At 40.1% G+C, this 19,059-nt stretch overlaps 1 protein-coding gene across 8 annotated transcripts in view; it reads right to left on the reverse strand.

Annotated features, from left to right (window-relative positions):
* Positions 1-17,061, reverse strand: part of GPHN (gephyrin) — a 274,022-nt gene extending 256,961 nt beyond the window's left edge. For all 8 annotated transcript variants that reach the window (XM_063398778.1, XM_063398783.1, XM_063398782.1 and 5 more), the window contains exon 1: positions 16,930-17,061. In XM_063398778.1, the coding sequence (XP_063254848.1) occupies positions 16,930-16,993 (64 nt within the window). In that variant the 5' untranslated portion in view covers positions 16,994-17,061. The remainder of the gene's footprint in view (positions 1-16,929) is intronic.
* Between the last annotated feature and the right edge of the window lie 1,998 nt (positions 17,062-19,059).

The raw sequence follows: 19,059 nt of genomic DNA on the forward strand, positions 1-19,059 counted from the left end.
ATGGACTGTGGGAAAAGCCTGTCATGGAGTTACCTATGAAGTCGTTCAGGAATGTGAGGCAAAGTGGAAGAAATGCCTTGTCATCTGTCAGATTTACGAAAGAAAGAAAGAAAGAATTGAGAAAACAAAGGTAATTACAACTGTTGACTTGACAACCTGATAATGAAATCCTGAGATTCCAGGAGACCTCAATTCAAAGCAGGTACAAATAAAAATGTTCCAAGAAAAGAAGCACTTCACATTTAGTAGAAACTCTGTAAGGAAACCCTCAATCTAGTTGAATTCAAGAGGTTGACTTTTTCATCTAACTCCAAAACTAATCTGAATGAGATATATGACGTATTTGATCAACAAACTCTGTATCAAGACACATACATCCAAAGAAAAAAAAAATAAACAAGAAAACAACACTGCTGAGAAAGATTTCAGTATAACTTGTCATGTTACAGGCAACAAAAGATATTACTGTCAGTCCCAAAGGAAGTATGCCTTTGTCAATTCACAAAAGAATAAAACTTGGACAAGAACAGAAATTACAGTAACTGAAAAGTCTTTTCAATGCAAAAAAAAAAAAAAAAAAAAAAAAAAAAAAAAAAAGCAGAAAAGCACTAAAAAGCCATTTCCAGCATTTGGCCAGCACAATCTATACCAAATACAAAAATGAAAAGTCAGACATGGAAGAAAATGACAGCAAAGGAATCTGTTGGCACCACATCTTTATCTTCCATTGTTTTTAAAGAAGAGCTAAGGTTTTTCATGCTTTATTCTCTTGCAGTCATTAAGAAAGTGGTATGCTCAAGCATCTTGCTCCATGGTGAGGAGATTATGGGGGAAAAGGAGTGGCTGAAACTCTTGGGAATACTTTCCGACTCCTCACATTTTTTCAAAACATTTTTTTTACCAGTTGTAATAGGAACAATAATTAAATTCTGAAACCCCAACAAATATCAAGTAACTCTATACAGGTTAATAAAAGTAACTAAAATAAACAGAATCTAATGGTCTCCTGAAGGAAGATGAGACATTAGCAAAGCAGGGGCAGACTCACAGATCAACCAGACATCACCAGAGGTAGCACAATTATTTCAAAACCAGGAAGAGGATCAATTCATATCCAAAAAAGAGAAATATCCTACAGACATGCAAACAGCATATGCTTCTCTGAGCACGATTAAGTGAATGACTTGTAATTGAGGTTTGGAGCACTATATGTAGCCTCAGGTCACTGACTCTGAAATTGAAATCAGCAGTCAATGGGTGGTGCACAAGGCTACCACGTGTAATTGTACCCACGATCTTTTCAAAGAATGTAACTTCTGGTTTTGGTAAAAGTACACTACAGTAAAAATACAAATTTTGACTGCCTGGCAACAGTATGCTTCCCAAATACATAGGCCACTAATGTCTTGGCAAGAGATCAGTTTTTCTCATGCATTATTAGCAAAATAAAAAAAAAATCCCACTTTCTTTACACTGGCAGGAACTTGTTCCCTTCTCTACTGTGTGGGCACAAGCATTTACTCATAGTAAACTGAAAGAAATTCACTGAAAACTGGCTTGGCAAAATACTATTTTCTGGATCAGTTCACATTTTGTTCACCATATATAGGAATGATTTTGCTGGGATAAATGAGAGCTCATGGACAGATGAGAGCTCTAGGTGGGATTAATTTCACCATTAATACAATGGAGTAAAAATGGATTCATAAAGAATTGCTACAAGATTCAATACTTGCCAGCTTTGAATAAGGGCCAGTGAGGAATTTTTAAGGAGAGGCTATTGACATTAAAAACATCTAGTATATTTCTTTTATTACTCTATTCTTCTCATAAAAGCAGTTCCCTAATTTTGCTCTTGTTAAGTTTTTCTAGTGAATAGGATGCTTGCACATACCTACAGATGCATAATCCTTAAGCACACCAATCTTTTCCCTGCTGAGCTTGTCTGCTGTCCATTAATAGCCTTTACACCTCATTTGTATAACCTCGGTCTCTATACTACTTGCTAGAAGCTGTCCTTTATGATACCGTTTAGATTTTACATAATGTGGTTACCAATTCCTTCTATCGTTTCTTCTACTTTCTGTAAAATTCCATTTTTATTATTAATCCTTATCTCTTTTCTTAGCTAAACTGTTCTGTTATGATTGCTTTTACAGTGACTACAGCATTTCAGTATTTTCTGCTATTTGAAAAATCACACTTCCACTATAGATGTACACCTTAATACTGAAGACATTACTTACATTTGCAACAGTCCTAGGGTGACTTGGTGATGTTGTATCCCCAGTCATCTGTTGTGTTGTGCTGGATATTAAGTTGCACACCTTTCAGACTGGTTCTGAGAGCGAAGGTGGGGGAAGCAGCGCAGGGTTTGTTTGCAGCAGCTGCTCTCCCTCCTCCGCATTCTGCTCCTGCCCTGAGCTGTCTACGGACAGACAGTGAGAGAGAGCGCGCTCTGCTTTTCAGTCAGTTTTTAGCTAGCTGAGGCACAGAAGTTCCCTGGACTGTAGTTTTTCTTTTTCTTGGAGGTGTTTAAACCTGTTCTGGACTGAAAAAACGCAGAAAACACCCGGAGCTCATGCCTCTGGCCCACTGGGGCCCAGGATGGCATTTTCAAGCACCAGAGGGACTGATAAGAGACTGGGCAGGCTGAGCTGCAACACACAGCAAGGACTTTCTCAATTTTGCCATCTCTCTTCAGAGCAGCAAGATGTTTTATTGTTTAATATTATTCATTTTTTATGCTTGTGAACACTTTGTTGGCTGAACAAACAGTTTTTTCCACTTTTGCGCTAAGAAATTTTTTTCTGAATCAGTTCAGTGAGGGGCCACTTGAATTTGCTTTCTAGAGGGACCTCATTTGTAGGTTTCCTCACAAAATTTGCCCTAAACCAGGGCAGCAACATACAAAACTCAGTTTAGCTAGCTACCTTTATTTCCAAACACTGCGTTTCGATACCAAAACCATGATCTGTGCATAATTAGTAGCCATGGAGACCATGAAAACACACAATATTAGACAAATGCATGGACCAGCAGGCTTCTGATTTGCAGTTAAAGACTTAAATAAGTACACATGGTCCATTGACCACAATTATACAACTAAACTATCTATCCTCATCTTCACCGCAGTCCCTCACCCATTTTAAGGAAATATAAACAATCTCAAAGCCTGACTTACCCACATAGCTGATGCCTTTGACTGGCTGTTGCAGTTACCTCCATCAATCACATGGAACACAGTGCACTCAAGAGAAAGGTAATGACTGTTCACAGCAGCAAGAAGGTGTGCAGGGCAGAAACGAAATTACATGATGAACTTGCATGCAGACGTTTTAAGTAATTGATAAACAGACAGATGTCCAACAGAAGAAAAATAAGTCAGTAGTGCATCATCTGCCATTTAGTACATATCAGGCCAGCAGCCTCAAAGTTAGCATAACAGCTAGATTGAGCTAGAGATATGATTAGAAAAACTATACCAAGTGCAAGTAAGATGACAGATTGAATGGTGCCAAAGAAATCCCTCAAGCAAAAGGGAAATCAGACCTGGCAAAAATGTGTCACTTTTCTCTTTTTAAAAATTACTGATACATTATAACAAAAGTTTATCTGGGTATGTGTATTAATTATATGTATATAGTCTTCAAATTAGTTCTGTCAGGCATACTATAGTCAAGATAATAAGTTAGAAAAAGTAAGTGTTAGATGTTTTGACTATTAAAAAATTAATATATTCATAAAGTGACCTTATGTGGCTGTAAATGTGTTCACCTTTTCCCAAATTTAACACTGCAGAAATTTAATGTTCAGCTTTTCTAGTTACCTACCATGCAAGTTCTCAGCTATTCAGCTCTTTGCTGAACACAAATGTCTAGCACAGCCTTCATATTCACCTACTACTACATGAATCAAAGATCTTTACATACAAAATGGAAAAATACATCTTGACTTACCCTCTCCTCAATAAGATTTCCTGTAAGAGGCAAATCCTTCCCTTCCTTCACTATGTTTTTTTTTACTGCTTATTATTGAGCAGAGGCAGTGTCTCAGCTTGTCCATGAGGACAAGCTAGTAAATACCGCCTTTGTCAGGACACCTGGCCTGACAAAGCAATAGTTGCACAAAAGGAGGCAACACAGCCAGATAAAGGTGTCAAGACTACCTTAACAAGTGGACTACACAGAATTAGCACATGATTACATCTGTTTGAGTTGTGTTGAGAAAACAGAAGTCCTATCTCCCACCTTTACCTACTCCACCTGTACAAACCAGCTCCTCCCTCAAACTGGCACACCTGAGCTCCCTTGCCAAGTTGATTCAGTTTGTCCTGGCTGCAGAAAACTAATTTCTCAAAAGAAGAGCAGTTTTCCACTAGGTTAGCCAGTTAAGTTGGTTTTGCACTGAGTAAAAAAATGGCAAGCTAGAAAAGAAGACAGAACAGAATTGAAAAAAATTGACAATAGAGGTAAGAAATTGCCAGTCTTCCTTCACCATTCACCTACAGGAGCAGAAGTCTGCAGAGCTCAGTGCTGAACCAGATCACATAACTGATTCAGCTCAAAAGAATCCTTCTTTTTTGGCAGAGTAATTTTCAGCTGTTTCAGTTCCCTGCCTGCACAGCTACACAACACGTTATGCCAGCACAGCACAGCATGGGAGTGAACAAGAAGAGGGATGATAGAATCATGCCCAAGATTAAACCTGGACAGAGTCCTGTTGGGCTAAAGCACTGGCTACTTATAGCAGACTGCATGGTACACCAGAAGAAAATTCTCTCAATGATTCACCTTAAGATGTAGTAAATGCAGGAAGATAAAATCCCTAAAAAGCAGCTGCATATATTTTCCTAACAGACAAGTCAGACAGGTACAAGGAGAGCATGTCCAAACTAAGGATTAATTTAAACATGCTTTTTCTGTCATTTCCTCAGCTATAACTTTTACAAAAAATTGTAATTCTATAGGTAGTTTTGGATATTTGAAATACTTCTACATACTACTGAAATTTACTTTGGGCTATCTTAAGGGTAATTTCAAGGCTAGTTAACAGATGTCTTGGTTTGGAAAGACAGGTATCTGTCAGGGAAAACTGGAGTTGCCCTTGGAATGGAGAATGTAAAAACCCCTTCCCTCCAAATTATTACAAATTTGCAATTAGGAGCTTTCAGGCAAAAATATGGGAATAGGAATAACAGTTGTTTACTAGGAATATTAAAAAATACAAATGCAGTAGTACAAAAAACAAACAAGCAAACAAAAGTCCTAGAAAACCCTGACGGAGTCAGAGATTGTCACCCTGTTTGTCAGGGTGTTGGAAGCAGTCCAAATAAGTCTTCCTGGAGTAACAGATGTTGTTCTGTGAAGTAGAGATGATCCTGTAGAAAAAAGGGTCCAGCGCTGGCGAGATGGGTCTGGTCTTCCTCTGAGGATTCAGTGGAAAACCAGATAAATTGTGTTTGGGATTGCAGGTTTTATCCCGGTGGAAAGGCTTTGGCTCCTCCCACTGGGTGGAGCATCTCACTGTGGAATGAAATAATGTTATCAGTCATGTGAGAGGCCTTAAATGGCCCATTCACAGGTGATGTCCCTCGGAGGAGGATGGGTGGAGAAAGAGATAAGAAGGCCCTGCCTTATCTGGTGTTATCAGGTGTCCCATTAACAGAAGGCATTCGCCCTCTTTCCACCCCTAGAGTACAAGAGATAAAGAACAATATCTCCCAATTGGTTTCAACAGATGAAAATAGAAGACACATTTTTGGTCACATTTTTCAACCCAAGACACAGAAGACATCTCACTTTCTCTAGAGTATCCAAATATTCAAAGGTTATGCCCTCACCCACATCACCTTCACAAAACGCACAAGAGCAGTTCAAGAGCCAGTATCTTCCTGGTCACCTTCCATTTCTAGGAAGGTCTCCTTATTGCTACCCCCTGGAACACCCCTCTGGCATGCACAAGAATTTTAAGAGGCACACACAACCCTGTGGAGGCAAAAAAAACCAGTGCGTCTTTACTAGTTTCTTTGTGCTTGGTTCAAGAATGTGGCTTTTAAGCTGTCTCCCCCCATTCTGGTTCACACTGCAGAGAAGATTCAAAGTATGAATGTGGAATTTGCTTTGGACAAAACTGACCGAGATGCACTCCACAAGTGCACTTAATGCACACCAGCAATTACTGAGGTCATTCCATGGGTTCTGAGCTAATGTGAGGCAAAACACACTCAACAGTCTGCAGGTGAAGTCCCCAGTACTAAGATCTGTTTCTCGAAAGCAGCATCACTTGGTATCAAAGACTTTACTTACATTGAATGAAATCACAAAAGGTAAATTAACCTACTGAATTACAATCAAAAGACTTACATAGGTACAGCACAAAATATTTTTTTTAAATTGTGTACTTATCATTGAAGCATTGAGAGAATACCTAATTATCCAAATATAGGGAATTCCTGCATCTGAGTTTTTTTCCTGCAATGGCTGCTAGTTGGAATGTCACCAGCTAGGGGGTATTAAGTTTAAATTTATACACTGAAAGAATTAGAATATTTATTTTACTATTGCCTCAAATGGCTCCAGGCTGATGCTTTCCTAACATCTAAAACATTGAAAAAGCTCCTGAATGTGCCCTAATCATTAGCTACTTTCTAGATGCTAATAAGGTGCCAACCATTCATTTTAAAGTAGTTTTTCTCAGCTTACTTTTCATATGCACAGCTGAATTTACTTTCCGGAGGCTGAAGCACAGGTAGAACATTTTTAGCAGGTGTTTGCTTGGTGCAGAAAAAAGATCCTAGGAATAATCTGAATGTGAAGACCTGCTAAAATTATTCTGGAGTATACTAAACGTTGCTACTATTCTGGTAAGAAATACTGAAAATTATTACTATTTCACATCTAAAATCTCCCTTATGATTTGATGAGTCCTCACAGCAACTTACACATAACAATAATGGAATACAAGACATGCTATCAAGGAATTAAAAGATTTTTCTAATATTAAAGATAATCCATGATGTCCCACTTTAATGCTATACAGAAATTTGCCTCAGATGGCTTTTCCAGAAAGATGTTCTGTTCATCAAAGCACTCACAGAAAGTCTACTTGAACCCTTTTCTGACAAAACAATGGTGAAATGACAACTAGTATTTTCTCTAATTCTCTTTGATCAACTGCCAAGCCAAAGAGAAAAGTCATGTACTGTAACCATTGTGCATAAACTACAGCTATACCCTTAGGAATAAAGAAATAGGAACAGGCAGGTGAGCTTCCTTAAAACTTAACATTCACAGGAAATTCTTCATCAGTTGCTCTTTTCAGCAGTTGCTTTTAGCATGAACTTCAGGTTTTCCATTTTGATTTTTGACGCATAGGAAAAAAGCCTGAGTCTTACTCAAAGAAAGTCCTGCACACTGGAGGCACTGGTAACAGCTTTAATTCTTACCATGCTAGAATTGAACTGCTACATCAGACCTCAAGGCTTGACAGCTTACCTTCCTACTGTGAAACAGAGCACACTCCTAAAAAATTGATATCAGAATAACATTAGGTTTTGAAACATCAGATTCTGGAACAAATATATCCAACTTGAACCACACACATCTTACTACCAGGACCAGTCCCAAATTTTTAAAGCTTTCTGCCTTGCTTTCTTTCCACAGAATTATATCATACAGCACTACCCTGTAGTCACGTTTACTTGTTATGAGTTTTGAGACTTCTCTCAAAATCCTCCTCAGCCTCCTGGTTTATTCTACATATCTTTTACTGGTTTCTTCTTTTCTTTATTTTGTTAAATTATTGCCATAATAAATGTCTGCATGACCAGAAGGGTTTGGAACCTCTTGTAACGGGAGGTTAGGAGAGAAAGAAATTCTTCCTGCAGACTTTTCAGTCTGCTTGATTACAGCAATCATTAAAAAAGCCTGCCATCAAGTACATTTTACAAAAACTAGAAGTACTTAGATTGAGATTCAGCTAAAGCTAGTAGCTATGGAGTTATACTGCACTGATTTACTACATCTATCAAGGGAAAAGAAACACCATTAGAGTAACCATCTAAGAAGGAATTCTTTCAAGACATCATAAAAACAGGACAAAAACCTGGAGACTACAAAAACATTCTCCAAAAATTCCATTTTATATACCATTTGTTTCATAATACTCTCTCTTTTTTTTTTTTTAAGTATTAAATCAGAGTGCACCAGCAATGATGAAATTTTAATCAGCAGGAGTTACACACATAGGAACACCTGTTGCAACTTTATCTCAGCATCCCTGAAGCTTTGTGTGTATTATCTATAGAAACACTTTGTCCCTGCACTCTCTTTTAAAGGTGTTTCACAACTTTTTCCCTCACTATGCTTAATTTACAGCTTATTTCTTCAAGGAAGTTGATTTTAAGGAGCCTTGATTTGCTGTAGGCTTATTTAATGTCTCGCCTTGAGTACTCACACAATTACCAAGAGAAATTAGGCTAAAAAAAGAGGAAAGGAGAAGTATGTATTCCCTTTAATCTTATGGGGCTTTTTTTTTTTTTTTTCCTGGAAACAAGAAGCATTTTTCTCACCAGATATGTACTACTTTAGGCATCTTGTTGCTTTCTCCCAAATTTTTTCCGAAGTGAAGTTTCCGGCCAGGAATCCATAGTAAGCCTTTGGTTTCTCACCATCTACACTGCTATGTCACTACTTTACATCATATGAATGAACCATGTTAGTAGGAAAATCCGCAGTATCTGTTTGAATACCTGGAAATCTTCTTCCACAAACGTACTGCCACCCACTCTTTCCTAGAATTTGTAAGCACCCAGTAGGATACACACATACCCAACAACATCTTCTCTTTGGCAGTCTGATTTGTCTGCCTAATCCCATGAGAACTGTTTTAAGAAGGGATAAGAAATAGCAGTGTAGAAGTGTGTTGGTTTGCAGAATTCCTAACTAGTACCACATCCAGTGTTTCTTCAAGAGTTATTGGATTAAGACTTTACAGACTTCATCTCAGGTCCTGCTATCAATTCCTTCCTAAGTGCCCCATCTCACAGCATCAAAAGCAGCTTGATAAGAACACAGGGAATTTCTCTTTTTTTAATGACAAGCACCATTTGTGGAGGTCCTAGAAGCCTTTCCCTTCTGAGTCAGATCTGCAAGACACTTCACTGCAATTCATTTTAATTCCCAAATAATGTGTAGTACTTTTCATCCATACAACTTCCAACAAAATGATTCTGAATAAACAACTTACTTCCTAGATTTCAGCATGAATTTAAATATCCTCCAGCATACATCTAAAAAAGAACAAACCACCACAATAATCCCACCTCCCAACAAATCCAAACTACAACACCTAAGGAAAAAACCAAAACAAAACACAACGCAAACCCAAACAAAACCACACCATATAATTTAACTTATACTTGAATTTCTAATTCCCACTTTTAGATCTCAAAATTCACATACAATAGCCAGGAAAGCCAACAAAATACATGCATGAAAGATTTTTTAAAGGAAAAATATTCCACATAAATTCCCTACAATATACAGGAAAATGAAGAAAAATAACAATTTCATAACCACACAGTAAGTACTAAAACCACAAAAACTTTATAGTTCAAAGCCCAAGTTATTCTGCTTCTTCACTTTCTTCACTTTATATATAAGTGATATAATATAACTAGAAAAGGAAAAAGTAGAAATACGTATTTCTACAGTTGTGATTGTAAGTACACAAGCAATTCTTAAATATATTTATTTTATAGGTATACTTATACAATCTGTTGAATGCATAATGAAATGTCATAACACATTTGGAATTATTAAAATTACTGTTCTAGGTAACTAATATATAAAGCTGAATTAATGTTGAGTCAGTTCTTGAAGGTCTTGGTATATGTCAAAAAAACATTTTACTGCTCAAAACCAGGTTTTGTTATACACAGCTATTCCCTAACCATTGAAGTCAAACAGTGGAATGGAAGTCTTGTTTATCTCATAGTATAAGGATCAGACAATGTATTTTATTCCTTACAAAACATTATTCACCCTTATTGTAACAGTAGGATTGAGCCCTGTTTTGCAGGATTTTGCAAAATGTACACAGCAGATTATTCTTAAGGGTTTATGCTAATTTTTTTCCACTTGACAAGTTAGGCATAAAATAGGCCTCAGTAAATTAGTTTGAAAACAAAACAAGTAAACACAACATCACATACAAACCTCTTACTTGCAAAATGAAATTTTCTAAGATAACTGCCTAATTAAGTCTGTTTTCCCAAGCACTTTTTAATGCAATTACTGCTCTTTTTAAATTTTAACTTATTTCTTCCAATTGTTATAAAATATAAAATATAAAATATAAAATATAAAATATAAATATAAATATAAATATATAGAAATATAGAAATATAGAAATACAGAAATAGCCCAAAAGGCTATGCTCTTTTTTTATTAATTAAAAACATCCCACAGGAGAAAGGCTGCTACCTGTTCATTTCCCTTACTGTTATTACCCTCCTGCTCTCCATGGACACCTTCTTCAGGCATCCTGTTAAACTTTCAAGAAGAATTCTGTCATACACAACACTACAAATATAAGACCATTTCAGTGTAAGAAGTGGAGAGTTGCATTACTGCATCAACATATATGAACAGAATGTAAATTATTTCTTTTACTTAATCCACACTTCAAGATATTATAAATATCTAACAAGAACTAAAATATGTTCTCATTTTTAGTTATCACGTCCTCTTGTTGCATAACAATCTTACAAATCGCAGACAACAGAAATTATACTTATCTACAAAAAAACCCAGACAGCTATGGCTAAATCAACATTAAAGATGGAATTCTGTGTCTGTGTATTTTGTATGCTAGGTTCTCCAGAATATGGCCTAATGATCACATATTCTGTTACTGTCCAAATAACAAAGCCGGCAGACCAACTAAAGGTTATCGCAGAACTAAGCTGGTCCTCATGAAATTCACAATCCCTAATTTTTAAGATAAATAACATGGGAAGCTTTCCTGCAGTACTGGACAAGGAGACAAATATAAGCCTAGAAAAGTAAATTAAAACATGCTGTAATGGGTATGCTCTGTGCTGCTAAATAAGAACCACAGACATGGAGCGTGGGTGAAGATGGAAGTCTTTCAACTGTATTCTGATAAGTAAACTCCAAATCAAGAAACACTGAGTACACAAGACTTCTTACCCCAGATCTATAAAAACACATAAACCTCCAAATTAATGGCCATTTCTTATGCAAGTAGGTATTATTTCCCAACTACACACATATGTTTTAATCTCTTTCTTTAGATGCTTTTAGTTCCAGTGTTTCTACTTCTTCCCACTCAAAAGAAACAGTACTGCAGCAAGCAACTTTAAGTACAAGAGACCACTGCATCAGACAGATTTCAGCCACCTATTTTTTTTCCACCTGTACACTAAAAAATGGGAAGGGAAAAGCAAGGGCTTTCTTCCTCTTTAAGTTTAAAAGGTAAAGCACAGTTCGACTACAAAAAGGAAATGAGGTGATTTTACTGATCACATTAACGAGACTAAAGCTCATCATCATAGCCACACAAAAATCAAAAATAAATGCTTTTGTGAAGACATACAGCTACAGATGGCAAAGAGGGAAATCTCCTAGTTTCTATGGATAAACTCAACATTATGACAGTCTTACAGTTGAGAAAGATGAAAATCAATGTTACTCCAAATCCAGAAAGTTTTAATGGAAACACAGCATTTCTCTAAGGCTCCCAGGAGAAGCTACTGCCTCTAATCTATGTTTTGAAGATAAGTGCCCAGTAAGGTGTAATTCTGGACAGAAGTCAGATCACAAACAAAAAACTAAGCAACTTCAATTTAGACAATTAGGGCAATTTGACAATAACTCCTAGCAAACCTAGTGTTAGTCCTGCCCCTCCTACACACACCTCTATAAGAAAGTTTCCCACAAACTCCAAAGCATGGACAGAACCACCATCATGAAGACATCTTGTAACTTGTACATTATTAATGAAGAGATAGAGGAAAGTCATGAGAAGGTGCCTCATAAAATAGGAGAGAGGCATATGACTTTTCAGTTGGGAAACAGACAGCCTGGACATTTCTGAAACAGTCTGGCCAACATATAGTGACACCCTAAGTATTTTGTTTCCCACATTCCTCATAGATAATTTTTACAAAACATTCATATCACTGAACTTCAGATCTGTCCAGGCAACCTCTTTGGTTGCAGTTCTCAAGTAGATAAAGGCCCCAGGACCTCAGAAGAAAGCTTGCTTCAAAGTGATACACTCAGACACAATGTCCATGCTCAGATCATTTGAACCAACTACGGTGCCTCAGACACAAAGACACCGCTGCAGTGTTTCACACTACAGCCTTACAGGGGACATCAAGGTCTGAGTGGCACATTCAGAAATTCACTTGTCTGCTTTATTGTGTAGTTATCATTGAAAATGTTTTAATCTTTACACAGAGGACGAAAGGAGGAACAATGTATCTGAAGAAAAAATTGCCTATCCCCCTTACTACCTTTATGAAAGGGAAAGGCTGCACCACTTTTAAAGCAATATGAACACAGTAAAACTATCCTGAAAAAAAGCTGGTCTGAGAGCTTTTTCCTAAACAAGGAAGAAACAATACAAAATGAGAAGCAAAGAAAGAAAATGGTATTTATGTCTAGTGATGACTTTCTCACAGGCCTGCCTCAAAAGCAGGCAAACTGAATGAAGAATTATTAGGCAAACCAAAATCTGACAAATTTTTATCACAAATATTCTGAAAAAACCACACGTGTAATAAAACCTCGAGTTTTGGCCAATTACATTACATGCTCGCTGGAGAGAAAAAAAAAAAGAAGAGAGGCAAATAAGAAGATAACAGGGATAGAGAGGAAAAAACCACAAAATAGGAGCAACCAGAGAGAAGCAGAGTCTGTTTTTTTCCATTGGGCTAGTGGAGAGGGCAACATCATTCGGAACTCTCTGGACGGTTCCAGTCAAAGGTCTGCTTTAGTCTCTGACAAAACAAGAAAGGTCACAGATTATGTAACTTTTACCAATGCCATCACCAGTGAAGGATGACCTAGTATTGATTCAGCTTTGGCCAGAGCACACAATTTCTCCTCTTTTCTAGCCAACTTCAACATTACAAAATTCTGCACTTAGTACACCAGGTTCAGCAACCTGACACCACTGGTACTGATTAACAACTGCTCTGTTAGAGATATACCAAACACGAAAGGCTTGCAAGGGGCAACCAGAGTAACTTCTATTTTACTCTGGAAGTACTGATGCACAACAGTACATACAGAGCATGCACAGAATCCAACCTTTACTACGAATGTGGCAATCTCTCCTCTTTTTCATTTATCTACCCAACATTTCTTGTTTCTCTGTGACTGTTTCCTTTTTTAAAGAAGATATCCACAGCACCTAAATGACAAAGCTTTGAACATTGTTTGTCCAACTCTGTTATTCCATCACAAAATCTCCCAATCTGATAGGTAGCATCACAGCCCTTTTAAAATGTATTTTACCATAAAAGTGACATGACATCATGACAATGTAATACTAAAGCTCTATTAGTAACTCATGTGCCTGCACTACATATCAAAGGTAGCAGAGGAAAAACCTAGGTTTGGAACCTAAGTGAGCAGCACCTTTAATCTGAACACTTCATTAAATCCTGGTGCTGAACATGACACTTTCATGGTTCCACTCTTCACAAATTAAAAAACTTCTTGAAATGATAACACACAGATTAGAAATCAATTTTCTATCCACAAACTGGTGAGGCTTCCTATGTGCATAAGACATAACCCTCTAGTTCACAAGTTTCACAGTTCTGTAATCAGCCAGATGTATATTTCCTCCTGTTTCAGTAAATAAGCTCAACTCTACAACTTTCTATATAGAGACTCAAAAATAAGCATGAGTGTCATCTTCAAGTCCATAGATGCTGTATACACAAAGTATTTTTCCTCATTTCAGGAAGACAGTTCTTTCACATTGAGAAAAATGTCCTAATTATGGACTCTTTTCTTATAATTGACTTTTAACTAAAAGACTTTGACAGTTTGGGTATAAGAAAAGTTAACAAGAATTTTTTTTAAAAAACCCAAAGTGCTACATTCTGCATAAACTTGCATTTGAACACAGGTAAGTTACATTGGTAAACAATAACCAAGATTTCCATTTCTCTCATCCACCATACCTGTCCTAATCTTCCACAAGTGAAAAAATATGCATTTGTTTCTAGATGGGAACTAGCAATACATACACAAACACAGAGCAAAACTAAATACAGTACCTTACACAAAACAATGTAATGAAACTAAGCTTTATGACAAACATTACTCACTCTCAATACACTCTGGAGCCATGTGCATCAGTCTCTACAACAGATAAGAATAACAATGTGCCCAAATAATTTTTATCTGTCCTCATTTAAAAATATACATACAACTTCACTCCAAATTAATTCAACAGAGTTACTCCTTGCTAAGGAAATTTAAATTCCATCTGAATATGACCATAAGATGCAGTACTGATTATTTTCTAAACTATGTATACCAAGTCTAACAGGAGCATAAATCCGTATGCCTGAGCTGATAAAACCAGAAGTATATACTGCTAAGAAAACAAAAACATGCCTATGATCTTAATTAGAAAAGCTAGTCATGTTATGTTAATTATCTAACTTCTGATCACTAAGCTATTCTAAATGTTAAAAAAATAGTTCACATAACTAACCTTTTCATTTCTATACTTATTCCTCCATACAGCAGCAATTATTAGTTCATTTCTATGAGAAAAATTCAGAAGAGTACATTTTTTTATTTACTGTCTTTTCATAGCTGAAACAGCAGAAACAACTAGGGGGTCCAAATCCCCCAAGTACAAATATTCTTCTCCCAGGTTAAAGGAGATGCCAGAGTAGAAAACAAGGCTGGCCAAATACATGCTATGACACTTTATTTCATATTTACAAACACACACAAAAGGGGGCCAGCAAAATTGTAAGAAACCAAGGTGTTTCAAAATCTTTCAAAATGGTAAAATAATTATTTGCAAAAAAATTTTAGTCTGGAATTCAAAACATCTACACTAAGGGGAAAAAACTGAAACTGTTCTGTTTGGTTATGCCTCTTGGCTTTCCTCTAAAAACAAAATACTAAAATTAGACCAGAAGCTCTTCTCAATGAAATTACGAATTACAATACAAAGTTAAAAGAGTTTAACAATGATCAAGCAGGACTTACAATACAAAATAAGTGTATTCTAAAAGATTATCTGAACCTATTGAGAGACTGAATCGTTATTTAAATTATTATAACACCATATGTGCCTGGTACTGCATTCTGGGAACACTTACATGGGAAAATTATTACAACTCTCTGATCAAAAGAAAATAATCACCTAAGTTACACACCATGAAGTTGTACAAAACATGCAAGAGCTTTCTGTTAGTACTCCCTTTCCACTTTAACTTTTACAATAATAGGTAGTGGCACGCATGTTCTATCCCTCAGGAACAAAAGGAACAAACCCCCCATGTGACTTTTGCATGTGGTCCAACACACTCTACCCATATTAAGGATCTGACTGCCTGGAATTTGAAAGCAACGCAAGAACTTCCACTTGTATATACCTTGCTTTTCTAGCGCTTTATCGTCACGATCACCTTGCGGCCAAGCTCTTCCCAGGAAGGGAAGGAGGGGAAGGGCTCCAGCCTTCGCGACATCCCTGGCTCCGGGCAGCGGGATCAGCACCGGGCAGAGGAACAGCGCCGGGGGCTCCCGCGGGCTCGGGCCGCCTCCGAACGCGTTAAACACCACCGGCGGTAACAAATAACTTCAGGGTTAACCCCAGGCCTCCTCTCCCATCAGTGCCCCCCTTTCACTCCAAGCATCCTCCTACTCCTAAGCGAGCTCACAACGCTGCTCTCCGTGAACAGTCATGTCTTCCTAGGCTCCCGGTGAAACCTTCTGAGCTTGACGCCTAAAAATGTCACCAGTATCTCTCGCCCGTTCCTCGCACGGAAGCGGCGCTGACGCCCGCACGCACTGGAACCCCTCGGGGCTCCGCTCCTGGGCGCGCCGCGGGGCACCGGGAAACCCGCCAGAGCCGGCAAAGGAACCCCCGGCCTGTCACACCCGAACCGGCTCCGGGAGCCCGCCTGGGCAACCACCGCGGGTCATGTGCCACGGGTCTGTTAAAGGATCATCCGTGCGCTATGAGCAGCAGCATCACAAATGCCCTCCTCCCCCTCCCAACAGAGAGCACACAGGCACAAGCATCCCCACCCACCCCCTCCCAATTCCTAAAGTAAAGGCCAGGGAGGGGGAGGGGAAGTAGCCATCCCAAAGGAGCTGCCGTGCGGAGCGTGCCGCGCTCGGGCATTCCCGCGGCCGGCGGCCGAGGCCGCCTCCCGCCCGGGGAAGGCAGGCCCGGCACCTGCCGGCCCGCAGGCTGCGCCGGCCGCGGGCTGCCTTCTCCAGAGCCTTGGCGCTCACGGCTCCGCCGCGTTCGGAGGAAGCCCGGCCGCGTCCCGGCCCCCCGCCCCCTCCGGCGTTCGCCCACCCGTGCGCTCCGTCCCCTTCGCGCGGGTTATCCCCGGGTCAGTCCCCGCGGCTGCGGCGCCCGCCCGCCTGCGGCAGCGCTGCCCGGCGCCGGCCGGCCCCGCTCACGCCGTCCGCCGGCGGCCGGAGCGCCGCCCCCACGCCCCGACCCCGGCTCCGGGCTTCGGGTACCGCACGCACGGCGGAGGGGCGCTCCCTGCGCAGCGGCGGCGGCGCCGCCACGGGAGAGACAGACGGCCGGCGGGGCACCCCGCGGGGCGGCCTGAGGCGCGCACCGACCCGCGGCCGCCCCCCGCGCGCCCCCGGCGCCGTGCCCGGCGCGGCCCGGTACCTGTGAGGACGCCGACGCGGATCTGGTGGTCGTGGTTCGTCAGGATCATCCCCTCCGACGCCATGTTCGCGGCGCAGCACCGCACTGCCGGGGGGGGCGGCGCGGGAGCGGCGCGGGCGCAGAGGGGGCGGGGCCGGGGGCGGCGGGGCGGGGCCGAGCCGGGGGCGGGGCGGGGCGGGGCCAGGGTACGACGGCGCGGGGGGGCGGGTGCGAGACTAGCGCGGTGCGCGCGGCGCAGGCAGCACCAATCCAGCGCCGAGAACCCGGCCCGGCCCTCAGGATCCCTGGTTACGAGGGACTGGCAATAGGAGATTTCGGAAAAGGGGAAAAGACAGATAGCAAGGATGGAAATGATCCCTGCTCTTGGTTAGCGTGAAATCACAGAAACACAGATTCTATTAGGTTGGAGAGGACCTCTGTGATCACTGAGTTCAACTATGACCAACCTTGTCAAGTAGACCATGGCACTGACTGCCACATCCAGTCTTCTCTTAACACCTCCAGGGACCGTGACTCCAACACCTCCTTGGGCAGCCCATTGCAATATTTAACCTGTGTTTCTGTGAAAAATTTCTTCCTGACATCCAGCCTGAGCCTCCCCTTGCACAGCTCAAGAATGCGTCCTCTTCTCCTGGCGCTGGTTGCCTGTGAGAAGAGGCCGGACCCCAGCCGGCTACAGCCTCCCTTCAGGTGGTTGTGAAGAGTGAGAAGGTCACCCTTGTCTTCTCCAGCCTAGAAATACAGACATACAAAATTTTTCCCACCAATTTCCTGCGGCTCAGCAAGGTGTTTCTACCTTTCCAGGCCTCTTCTCTCACCTGCAAGCCCCTCCACTTTTCCCCGAGACTAAAGCTGTTGGTACACAGACAAAGCAATAGCTGTTTTGATAAAGCAACTTACTGTCATCTTTTTTTTTACTTATGTGGCATCAAACCCTCTCGGGAAGCAAATATTTAAGCTCGTTTTGAATGAGCGTGTGGGCTAAAGTTTTCCACACTTATTAGAACCATCATCAACTACAAATTCTAACCCATAAACCATTCTAAAATTCAAGACCCCTGACTTTATATTTTTGGGTATCCCTCCTGCATTTTCAATGCTATCTCACTAATAGCAGACTCCTTTTGACTGCCTACAAACAAGCAATTATTGAAAGCATTTGTAATTTGCATATACATAAATGAACCACTTCAGTTTTCTCCCTAGCATATCACTTTCTTGGATGAACAACTAGCACCAAAAAAAAAAGAAAAGAAAAAAGAAAAAAAAAAAGAAAAGGCTGAAGAAATATCCTCTGTCTAAGGGAAAGTCTCACTAGTAGCACTTTGATGGGGTGGTGCACCAGCACACGATATCAGTATTTCTGTATTGGCACAGCAGTTGCAGTGTGTGCAGCCATAGAGACTGAGAATCCAGGCTCCAGGGATCTCTGGTTATGCAATGGTATAATACAACATATGTGGGTGGGTGTAAGCCTGAACCCAAAACAGCATGGTTACTGAAGATATACTGCATCGCCGGTGCTCATACTGCTGTTCCCTCACGGGTTCAGTCACTATGTGTTGAATTCTGCTGTAGACAAGGCAAAAGGATTTTTTTTTTTTTTTGCAAACATATCTGAAATTATCTAAAGTGCAAGCAAATCGCTTGACATTTTGTAGCTTCCTGCAGAGGATTCTCACACCTTATACTAAAAACAGTATTGTTTATTCAGAGCATCTCAGTCTCCCTGCGTAGCCTGTTGATTTGATGCTCTTGTGGATGGTAAGAAGGAGGAGCAAAATTCAGATTTCACTGGCAGCATTAGTTTTATTACTTCCTGACTTATAAGTGCCTCCTAGAGGGATTTGTATGAGAATTTTTTGTATAGAAATGTAGTAGATGATTGTATTAAAGCAACAAAATAAGTTTACAAATTTTTAAAAGACTGAATAAAGAAGCTGAAATTGATAATTGTTGCTGTGATGCGAAAAGCTTTGTAAACTAGATGGTAGATCCATAATAGTTCAAGAGAAGGTTGCAAATGGGATGATGTCCTGCAGCCAAATGTGACAGAGTAAAAAAACAAGAGCGTGTGATGCAGAAGCCTTTTACTGCAGGGTTATATTCTAGGTAATGTGCTAGCAATCC

The sequence above is a fragment of the Prinia subflava genome, chromosome 5 (assembly GCF_021018805.1).
Source record: "Prinia subflava isolate CZ2003 ecotype Zambia chromosome 5, Cam_Psub_1.2, whole genome shotgun sequence".
Taxonomy (NCBI): domain Eukaryota; kingdom Metazoa; phylum Chordata; class Aves; order Passeriformes; family Cisticolidae; genus Prinia; species Prinia subflava.